General features: G+C 37.8%; 1 protein-coding gene across 1 annotated transcript; it reads left to right on the top strand.

Moving 5' to 3' along the window:
- The first annotated feature begins 707 nt into the window (after positions 1 to 707).
- On the top strand, positions 708 to 9209 carry LOC141592497 (auxin response factor 7-like). The gene is made up of 13 exons (XM_074413198.1): positions 708 to 1376; positions 2113 to 2222; positions 2317 to 2412; positions 2784 to 2840; positions 2953 to 3108; positions 3225 to 3309; positions 3698 to 3788; positions 3872 to 4036; positions 4131 to 4326; positions 5454 to 5592; positions 6027 to 7777; positions 8153 to 8343; positions 8435 to 9209. Exons 1-13 carry the CDS (start codon positions 1334 to 1336, stop codon positions 8613 to 8615), a joined length of 3261 nt encoding a protein of 1086 aa, XP_074269299.1. The 5' UTR covers positions 708 to 1333; the 3' UTR covers positions 8616 to 9209.
- Positions 9210 to 11848: the final 2639 nt, after the last annotated feature.

The raw sequence follows: 11848 nt of genomic DNA, 5'->3' as shown, positions 1-11848 counted from the left end.
TTGAGAATGTGGTTTTGGAAGGAAATTTTTGATAAATTTACCTTAAGAAGAATATAAATGAAAATATTAGTCTGATTAAATTACTACTTCCTCCGTTTCAATAGGAGGTTTACACTTTTATTATTTTGTGAGAAATATTTTTATGTAAACAATCTGTTAAATTAGAGGGAGTATTAGTTTTTCATACAACCGTGAGAGTAGTTAAAGTGATAACGTGTATATAAAATACTTAGTTTTTAATAGTGAGTACAATAACATGAGAAAAAAAGGACTGTACATGAGATATACTACCTCATAGAAGTATTTAATGAGTTTTTGTGTATTTTTTTTTTGAGTTCTATAGAGTTTATAAATTACATTTTAGTTTTATGACGTTAAACATCAAAATTTTCTGAGCTTATATGTAATTTTTTTGAGTTATAATATAAATTTTTGAGATTAATTTTTAAGTAAATGAACTCAAAAACTCTATAATAAAACTCAAAATTTTTAAATTAAAACTCAATGTTTTTTCTTAATGCTCAAAAACTTTTTGAACTCGCAGTGAATAGTAGGGAGTAACTGACTAATGACTATAACTATTTGCCGCGAGTTCAAAAAATTGTGAATATTTCTTTCTTCAAAGTGAAAATCATTTTCTAAATTCATAACCAAAAATTTTAAGTAGTTAAATTTATTTATTTGTAAAACCGTCTCATACAAAAATCGGATTGAGAAGTAAAAGAAGAGGGAGGTAGCAGCACACAGCACACAGCACACAGCACAGTACGTTGAACGTCGGCTTCCCTCTCTCTTGGTTCCTTCAAAAAGCTGCTTTCCCATTTACTCTTCCCTTTCTCATTTCCGGCGCACTTTTCTCCCTCTCTCTTTTTCTTCTCTACTCCTATTATTTTACTCCACCTACATCTCTCTTCCCACGCTTTATCCCCGACGCTTCTCTTTTCTCCCGACTACACTTTCCGTCACTATTTTCATTTTCATTCATTTTCATTTTCATCTTCATCTTCATAACCTCCTCTTCTCCTTCCCCTTTTCTCTTCCTAACATACTTTACTGGTTTTTTATAGCTTAATCATTCAGCTAATCTCAGCTCATTAAAGTCCTAAACTTGATCATATTACCTCAAACTTTATTCATTTTTTCTATTATTTTTTTCTGGGGGAATTCTTAATAGTGATTATTTTTGAGCTAATTTTACTGGGTTTTGCTTGATTAATGAAATTATGAAGTTTAATGAGTGTGGGTATTGCTTGGATTTGTTATTTGGGTGGTAATTAAACTTATAATTAGAGGTGAAAATTTTGATTATTGAAGAAACAAAGTAATTACAGATATGAAAGTTCCTTCTAATGGTTTCATGCCAAACTCAGCTGAAGGTGATAATTTTATTCTTTCCTTTTATTACCTCTCCGTTCGATTTGATTGTATACGGTTTTTCAAAATCGCCGAGTACGATATTTTCTTGATGTACTTACTATGAACAAATGAAAATATGATCTGAAATGGGTTGATGGTGGTTTGCAAAAAGTTTCAATTTTTGATTAGGTTTAATGATGATCTGGTGGAATTATGTTTGACAATTACTATAGAATTAGCAATTTAATGATGAGTTATTATTGTTGTTGATGTGTGCTACACTGCTACTTGATAAGTTGAGGTTATTAATTGAGAGTAATAATTAGCTTTGGTGTGTATGTATTTAGTTGAAGGGGACCAAGAACACAATAAATCAGTAATTAAAGATATTTATGTACCTTTGTTTTGTTCTTCACTATTGAATTGAAGTTGACATTTTTTTCTTCCCTTTGGTTGAGTTAAATGTCTGAAAGTAAGTTTTTTCGACTTGTTTACTCTATGTTAACAAGACTTATGATCACCCTTCCTGACTATTTATCTCGTTGTGGGAATTCAGATGTACACGGCTTTACCCTTGTACGAGTTGAAACAACTTTGATTACTTCATGTTTGAAACTAGGATCTTTAGGATCTTTATTGATTCATATTTGTTGCCCTTTATGTTGTTGGTAAAGTAATGTGCAGCAACTTGTGACAGCATTTTATTTCCTTTTTTTATGTTCTATTGTCTGATTTTTTCTTTTTGTATGTCAACAGAGGGAAGGGTCATTAACTCTGAGCTATGGCACGCGTGCGCTGGACCACTGGTTGCTGTGCCTCCTATTGGAAGTTTGGTGGTTTACTTCCCACAAGGCCATAGTGAGCAGGTATGCTAGTTTCTAGGGCACCGGATTTATGGAAAGTTGTCGAGTGTATGAAGTCCTTTGTACTTAATTTAAATTTCTACAATGATGTTGTCAGGTGGCAGCCTCTATGCAAAAAGAGACTGATAGTATTCCGAGCTATCCAAACCTTCCCTCAAAGTTGATCTGCATGCTTCATAATGTTACCCTACATGTATGGTAGCCTTTATTCTTCCGATCTTGTATGTCGACTATGTATTGTTTTGCAGTCTTGTGAAGAAATGTACGAGTAATTGATTATTGGACTTATGTTTGTATACATTTGCTGCTTTCTGCCCCATGCCATCTATATTGGCTCCATTTGATTTTTGTGATTGGTTTACCATAACAATTATTTCTACATTTATCATTTAAAAAAATAACTGTCCAAGTTGGCATTGTTTCACCGTCAGAATCAATTGGGGACAATGTAAAAACGATGAAGGGAGTATGTTCCCTCAGCAGAAACTATTGTACGGTGTTTCCTTTTGGCAGGAGCCTTCTTCATCTAATGTGTCTTATGCTTTATGTTATGTTGCATACCAGGCTGATCCAGAAACAGATGAAGTCTATGCACAAATGACCCTTCAGCCTGTTAACAAGGTAAGGCATTATATATAATGTAAAATCAAAATGTTTAAAAGATCGACTAGGAACTATAGTTTTTGCTGATTTCTTTCATTGTAATAGATTTCTTTCCATGTCAATCTTACAGTATGACAGGGACGCTCTCCTGGCATCGGAAATGGCACTTAAACAAAGTAGACAGCCATCAGAGTTTTTCTGCAAAACACTTACGGCTAGTGACACAAGTACGCATGGTGGATTCTCTGTACCCCGTCGGGCAGCTGAGAAAATATTCCCACCTCTTGTGAGTTGAAGTTTGGTATTACCATTCAATGTTTTATTATTTTAAAAACTCAATATGATATGGTTTGGTGTTCTGGTCTCTCTTAATATTGTGCTTACGTGGAAGATATTTGATAGGATTTCTCCATGCAACCTCCTTGTCAAGAGCTAGTTGCTAAGGATTTACATAACCAGGCTTGGACATTCAGACATATTTATCGCGGTATGATTCAGTCTCCTTTCATATATTAAATGTCAGTTGCATACTGTGAGATTCTGTAGAATTAGATGTCTCCGCCTGGCGGTGATGCTGGACAGTCACATATTCATTTCTAGAGTTATATTCCATCTTAGCTTGTTTGGTAGTTGGCATATTGAATATATCTTAGATTTTAACATTGTTTGGGTGTAACGGGAGCCACAGAGACATTTTTGATGCTCACCGGTTTGTTCCTAGGTCACAAGGACTACCCTTGACGAGTTCTTGGTGTATCTTATCAAGTCTCTTGGCATACAATGAACATTGGCGCTCGAGTTTCCCCTATCTTGCATGTATAAACCTAGTAATGCAATAAAACTAAAGTACATAGCTCAAATGTTTGTTGTTTCAGGTCAACCAAAAAGGCATTTACTGACAACTGGGTGGAGTGTTTTTGTTAGCTCGAAGAGACTATTTGCTGGTGATTCTGTTCTGTTTATAAGGTATTTTCTGATTTATATTTCTAAATGCTTAGCCTTATGTAAACGTTAAACGCAGATCTGATACCAAACCTTACCTCTTGTAGAGATGAAAAATCACAACTTCTTCTAGGTATCCGGCGATCAAACAGACAGCAGCCTACCCTTGCATCATCTGTTATATCCAGTGATAGCATGCATATTGGAATTTTTGCAGCAGCTGCTCATGCTGTTGCTAACAACAGTCCATTTACAATATTTTATAACCCAAGGTATGACAATATGATTTTTTTCAGAAAATTAATTTCTACATCTCCTGGGTTGATACTTGGAAGGTATCTCCTAAAGTTCAGTTAATTTCAACAGGGCTAGTCCTGCTGAGTTTGTAGTCCCCTTGGCAAAATACAACAAAGCTATGTACACCCAGGTTTCTCTTGGAATGAGATTTAGGATGATGTTTGAGACTGAGGAGTGCGGCGTCCGTAGATATATGGGTACCATAACTGGGATTAGTGACCTTGATGGAGCTAGATGGAAAAACTCTCAGTGGCGCAACCTCCAGGTATGACTCGTTCCAGCATAATTTAATCTACATTAAGTGGGATAATTCACAGGGATAATTGATAGTAGTAACTACATATTACATACGGAGTTCCGCTTTTTACAAATGACTGCCTTTTATAAAGAAGTTCAATAGTTGACGACCTATTAAGTACCTTTCTTTTACAGGTGGATATCCGGCAAATATAATCATGAACTCGTGAAGTGACCATTATACCCCTCTCCTCCTCTCTACGAGATTTTTTATTTTTGTTTCTTTATCAATTTGAAACTAATTCGATTGTCAAGTTGATTTCCCAAAAGAAAACTCTAAATTTTAAATCCTACTTGTAATGTCTCGAGTTATTTGATGGTTAAGCAAAGACCAAAATCACTTGGACCTTAGAAAAAAAGACACTTATACCACCTCTAATTTGACCACCAAAACTTTGGAAAGGTAGACAGTGTTCACGTAAGAGACCAACAATTTCCATCTCAATTAGACCAATCTTTCTAGAACCACCATTTCTATCTTAATCTAAGAAAGTCACCATCATCTTAGAGAGGTGTAGGAGGTTGGATGATGAACGGTATTTTGGGAATAAAAGAAAGTATTTTGCCGTCAAATTTTTAAAAATGCTGGAACATATCAAAATTTTGATTTGAACTCGGTTTTGGTTGCAAACTGTAAATTTTGCAACTTTTTTTTATAATAGGATAATATAGGTAATAATTTGTAAATAGTTGTATGTAATAGGTAGTTATTATTTCCATTTGCTAATTTATAATAGTCTTCCTGCTGAAATAAAGCTACCAATAGTTTTATTTTTAGAGCCAACAAATACTCTGTGTAATTCGCTTAATTTTGGGCAAGTTCAATATTTTCACCAAAGTTCGGGACTATGTAAGACCATTTCTTTTGCTCCTCATAGTATCATTTTTCATGTATGTTCCTATTTTCTATTCTTGGTCACAATGACATACCTTGAATCAAAATAGGTCCAAGAAACTTTCCGGTGTTATGTTTGGCATTATGTAGCTAGTGAATATTCATATTTTTTGCGTCTTATATGACCTGCATGGCTGCATTCCATTTCTTGCAAATTTGTTTCTACGTGTAAATAGTACTAACCTATCCATTATTGATAGGTTGGTTGGGATGAATCAACTGCTGGTGAACGACCAAGCCGAGTCTCAATTTGGGACATAGAGCCTGTTGTCACTCCCTTCTACATATGTCCACCACCATTTTTCAGGCCAAAGTTCGGAAAGCAACCAGGACTACCAGGTATGCTTTCATTTTACCCCAAATTTTGTTCTTACTTTCAATATCTTGATATACTCACAAGCTTGACCTGCAACAAGATAATACTGCCTTCGTTTCATGGAGACACTCCGTTTTTCCTTTACCGACAGATTCATAAGACTTGCTTTCATTTTTGAGTTAACCGTTTAATTGTACACTAAAACTTGGGAGAGACGGTCTTTCAATAAGTTATTGAGAGACCAGTCTTCCGTCATCCTTGGTTAATTCTTTTTGTTAAGTCGTAATCAAGTGGCCTACTTGCACAGTTGCTTTTATGTTTCCTTTTTCTTTTTTTTTTCTTATGATTATTTTCCTTGGTAATTGCGACATTGTTGAACTGGTAATTCTTTCTGAATAGGGACTAGGGAGTATGAGCTTGTCAGTTATGCATTTCAATGTGGGTTACCTTATTGCAGATGATGAGTCCGACATGGAAAGCATATTCAAAAGAGGTATGCCATGGATTGGTGATGAATTTGGCGCGAAGGATGTTCCCAACTCAATTTTTCCGGGCTTGAGTCTGGTCCAGTGGATGCAACAAAATAATCAGTTCTCTGGTGCACAGCCTGGATCGTTCCCGTCCATGGTTTCTGCCTCTGCCTTGCATGGTGGACTTGGTGTCGATGACCCTTCCAAGCTATTGAACTTTCAATCACCACCGTCTTTGTCTATACCTGGTCTTCAGTTCAACAAAGCACTGCAACAGAATCAACCAAGTCAGTTGCCCCAACAATCTGCTAATTGGTCGCACCAACAAATTCAGCAGCAGCAGCAGCAACTAGTTCAGCAGCAGCAGCAACAACAACAACAACAACTTCAACTACAACAACAACTAGTTCAGCAACAGCAACAGCAACAGCAACAGCAACAGCAACAGCAACAGCAACAGCAACAGCAACAGCAACAGCAACAGCAACAGCAACAGCAACAGCAACATCAACATCAACATCAACATCAACATCAACAACAGGTTCATCAACAGCAACAGCAACAGCAACAGCAACAGCAACAGCAACACCTACAACAGCAACAGCAACAGCAACAGCATCAGCATCAACAACAACAACTACAGCAGCAGCAACAACTACAAAAACAAAAACAATTTCAGCAACTACCTCAATCGACAATAGTAAACAGTGGTCTTGTTTCTCCAAACCAAAACCTAAACCAGAATTTGGCACAGCCTCTTATATACTCTCAGCTTCAACGACAGCAATTAGTTGGAGGAAATAGCCAGGCCCCACAAAATCTTCCCATCCACAAAGATCCTGTTCCTTTAACATCCTTAACTCCAGATATGCAGTTTCAGCAACAAAGGCAATCTCAACATTTGGTATCTCCTGTTAGTTCACAGGTGGAGCGTCAAGTAAGTAGCCAACAACTTGCTTCTCAAGAAAACCTGATTTTACAGAGTCGTCCTTCCACTCAATACCCTCCACAGCAAGTTAGCTTCAGTGCCATGTCAGCATCCACTCTTCTCCCTTCCCCACAAATTCCAAAAGTCCAGCTTCAAGGAATGCAAAAAACAGTAATTGTGAGATCTCAATCTGGCCCAAGTGATGGAGATGCTCCATCTTGTTCGACCTCGCCTTCGACGAACAATTCCCAGATTCCGCCTTCAAGTTTCTTGAACTGTAATCAGCAAGTTCAAAACATGGTAGTTGAGCAGCCTGTTCTTCAGGAGAGGTCCGATACTCGAATAAAACATGAAATTCCTATCTCAAAAGTGGTGGAACAATCAAGATTCAATGGCACTGTTGGTGATCCATTGGAAGCATCATCTTCGGTAACTTCATATGGGCTGGATGCTAGTGGACTTAAACACAACCTATCTCTCCCAAGCTTTGGGTTAGATGGTGACGTGCAGTCTCATCTGAGAAACAGTCTTCCTCTTTCAACAGCCATGGATAGTTTGATTCCTGACACATTGTTGTCGAGGGGTTTTGACTCAGGAAAAGAGCTCCACAACCTGCTTTCTGATTACAATGGCGGCCCTAGAGATATTGAAACTGAACTATCAGCTGCTGCTATGAGTTCTCAGACATTTGGTGTGCCTAATATGCCTTTCAAACCGGGTTGTTCTAATGACGTAGCCATTAACGACCCTTCGGTGTTGGGTGGTGGGATTTGGCCAAGCCAGACTCAACGTATGAGGACTTATACAAAGGTTAGTTGTTCAGCTTGATGATCTGTCCTAGTTATCTTCTTTGTTCAAAGTGGAGTAACTTTACTTTGGCAGGAAGGTTAAAGAGCATATTATTCTGAGAAATTGCTTTTTTTTTTTCCCTGAACAGTTGTAGGCGTTAGGTTTATGATTCTTGTTGTCCCTTGTTCGAAATCTGACGCAGGGACTATTTGAGTGATTGTATAATTTGCTTAAACTAATGTAAACCATGTTACATTTGTTAGGAAACCCATTTTTTTTTTTTTTTTCATATTTTATACACTTAAATTAAAACTATCTTGTCTTATAACTCAATATTAGGCTATCTTCTGCTATCTAGAGAGCTAATAATTACTATTATCTTTGACATTTCAAAAGGTTCAAAAGCGTGGCTCAGTTGGTAGATCCATTGATGTTACTCGTTACAAAGGGTACGATGAGCTCAGACGTGATCTTGCTCGCATGTTTGGTATCGAACGAATGCTGGAAGATCCACAGAGGACAGATTGGAAACTTGTTTATGTGGATCATGAAAATGACATATTACTCGTGGGAGATGACCCATGGGAGTAAGTACAATACATTATGTTCTCTAATTCCCATTTGGTAATTTTCTTTCCATATATACATTGTTCTCATCTTTTTGTTATACCATTGCAGTGAATTTGTGAACTGTGTTCAAAGCATAAAGATACTGTCATCTGCTGAGGTGCAACAAATGAGTCTAGATGGAGATTTGGGCAACGGACCGATACCAAACCAAACATCTAGTGGGGCTGACAGTGGTAATGCTTGGGGAGGGCATTATAATGATAACTCAGCAAACTCCTTCAATCGATGAGGTTTTTGAAGTTTAATGTCGCCTGACTCCATTTTTCCGGCAAAGCCACAACACGCTGAGCAGTTATCCACAGAGATATAGATTGAAGGGTACCTGACTACATGGATTGGTTGGTTGGTCCCTCGAGAAACTTGAGGGACCACAACCAGGTTAGTCTAGATTTAACCCCTTCAGTGTTCATTTCATTATTAGAAAGTATTATTCTTTATAGAATGTAATGGTGTAGATCATGTAGTACAGCCGCCTCCACTCGCTAAGGGGTTGGCTCGCTTTAATTCATATGACCACTCGATCCAATTATGACATGATCGAATAATGTAAATGCTCTGAAGATGATGTACAAAGTTCTTGGTGTAATAGGTGATGCACAAATTCTCATGTGACCGTCTTTATGATAACATTAAAACGAGAAAGTCTTACACGAGACTACTGTTGGTGATGTATTTACTCTCGGAAGAATGAGATCTCTAAAGGTAGATGTGTTGGGTCGTGTCGTCATGTCATGTGCCGGGATTTGTGTAGCTTTGTTTTCCTTTGAAAATGTTGTAGTAATGACTAACTTCATTTGTTTATGCCAAAAGCTGAAATCCAAGTTCGATGATCCTGTCAGAGTGCTTTTTATAGTAATAGGTTTTTGGTAGACGGAATAATTTGACAGTACGTTCATGAATGTGACGAATACTGACTTACGAGTTACGAGTATTAGTTAAATGTTTACGTCTAGTGTCATTCTAAGTAAGTCTTATAAAGAGAAATGATGCATTTGTTGTCATTTGATTATTGTAGAAAGCTTTGTTGTACAGTTCACTGAGTCTCCTATAATCCTGCAAGGCTGTAAAGTCTGCATGTTTGTTTAATCGTTGTTTTGGTAACACTAATGATTACTATGGGTGTGATACACCGGTAAAGGTTGTCCAAAGGTAAAGAGTCCAGCTTCTGACCTTGAAGTCGGGGATTCGATTCTTATTGTGTTAAAATATAGCTCTGTTAGTAGGCGATTTGTAACCACCACTTTAAGCCCTCTTTGAGGCTAGTGGTTTGCACTATCCGTGGACTGAGCAAGGCTTATGGACCCAAAAAATTGATTACGATGTTTATTGTGATGCGTGTGATTCGTCTCAATACTCAACTATGTTTTAAGTAATAATTCAGGCTACTTAAAGCTAAACCTGACAAAATTGATCCGACCAATACCCGATCGGACACCTGAAATTGACCCGACTCTATGCCCCACCCAAATGTTTATTGTTGAAAATTGGGCATTATTCCTAAATAACTTAATAAAACCCTATGAAGTAGTAGTAGTACTCCATTAACGGAGAAGCAAGAAATTAACAAAGAACATGTGAAAGGAAGAGAATTTAGAGAGAATATGATTTTGTATTGATCTGAATTTCATGTGATAACATGATACGTACAATAAACCCCTATTTATATAGTATAGGCCAGCCGGCTAATAGTTTCGTTACAGCTAACAATAACAAACTTGTAACTAACTTTTACACTTCACTACCTTGTACACACAACCTCTCTCAAGGTGAACATCTTGATGCAATATGAGCCCAAGTTTACTACTGAAAAACAGATGCTCTTGCATGCCCAAAGGCTTTGTGTAAGGAGCCGCACTTTTAGCCATATAATCCCTGAGAATTACGCGCGTGGTCCTTTCACTTCGAACCCTTAGATTTTTTATTTGTACTCATATATTTTCATTTCTGTTTTTAGTTTCATTTAGTACTCCAAGACGTCTTCCTGCGTGGCGAATCTTGGAGTCCCGTTTTTAGTTTAAGATACGTTTTTAGGTGTTTACAAAATGCATCGCTATTCTGTACAATCAATGTATCCTGCTATCAAATTTGCCTCTATGAGGTGCTAGTCAATCAAAACTAGGATAATCGTGACTAGGATTCCCGACACACGTCAACCGAGACCGATTACGAATGCACTAGTGATTCCTCACTAGTGCTTGACGTTCTCGCTTGAATTCTTGTCGTGTGATAGACAAGGGTGCGCGCCACGTTCTGGCTCAAAGTTCCGGACCGTGACATATGGTATCAGAGCTCGCTTTTCACGACGAGCTGCTGCATACGATGACGGGAAAGACCGCAGAACCAAGTGGGAACTAAGGAGAAACTAGGGCCCGGGTGTCGGCCTTAGAGAGAAGTTACTTGACGGAGAAAATTCCGTATTTGGAAGGACTCGTGGTGAGTCTGGGGAGCACTCACCAAGCCGTAGATGAGACGGTAAAGGGGATGAGGCTCGCTTTGAAGCCGTAAACGAGACGATAAAGGGGCATGAGGCTCGCTTTGACGCCGTAGTGTGGACACGGGGGCCCCACGGGGGCGCTTGGGAAAACAAGCGTTTGCATTTGTGGAGTCGCCACCAATTTATTGTGGAAAATTGGAAACCGTTCGAATACTTCGCGTTATGTCAAGACACAAAGTAGTGACATAGACATCAAGAACTCGTCACCCTTAGCATTCTATGTCTAGAATGACTCTCGTGGATGCCAATAAACACGGATGTTCACAGAGATCTGGAGTAAGGAGGTGAGGATACGTATTAGGAAGCTCTTTTGATCGAACACCTAATCCCGCTCGCCTCGATAGCGGCCTCTACTAATGATTAGGGAAATTATCTATAATTGATATGTTGTCGATTATATGCATGCAATGCAACATCCAATAAATTAGTCCTAGCATGTGAGAATTAGCTAAGTCGGTGAACATGTAATTTAGCATATATTAGGTCGAAGTAGGGATTTGAGGTTGATTACATGTGAAAGCAAACAAACGACGATAAAGAATACAATAAACGACATACGATAATTAAAATTACAATAATTACAATGGTTCAATGATTTACGTCGAAAATACGTTTAAAACGGATAATTCTAGAAAAGAAAAGGAAAATAATTAGGGTTAGAAAACGGACAGATTAGTGGTGATATTACAATTAATAGTCGATTAATACGTTAAACTAATAAACTAGGTCAAAGCAAGAACGGAAGTTCAAAGACAGAAATCACCCCGGAACAGGCGCAACAGTGCTGCATCCCTTGGAAGAGGCGTAGTGGTTAGTGCGTCTGTTCCTGAAATGAGTTCTGGCTGTGAAGCCGGAACTGCATTGTTAATGTTCGTTGGTGATTTTAATGATCGATTATGGATATTCGACTCAAGTAGAAGTGATTTAGCAGATTATTTACTTGTGAATTAATCATAAAAGCGATGAAG

This window comes from Silene latifolia, chromosome 7 (assembly GCF_048544455.1).
Source record: "Silene latifolia isolate original U9 population chromosome 7, ASM4854445v1, whole genome shotgun sequence".
In the NCBI taxonomy this organism is placed as follows: domain Eukaryota; kingdom Viridiplantae; phylum Streptophyta; class Magnoliopsida; order Caryophyllales; family Caryophyllaceae; genus Silene; species Silene latifolia.
The sequence above is the reverse complement of the archived record's forward strand: the minus strand, read 5'-3'. Positions and strand labels throughout refer to the sequence as shown.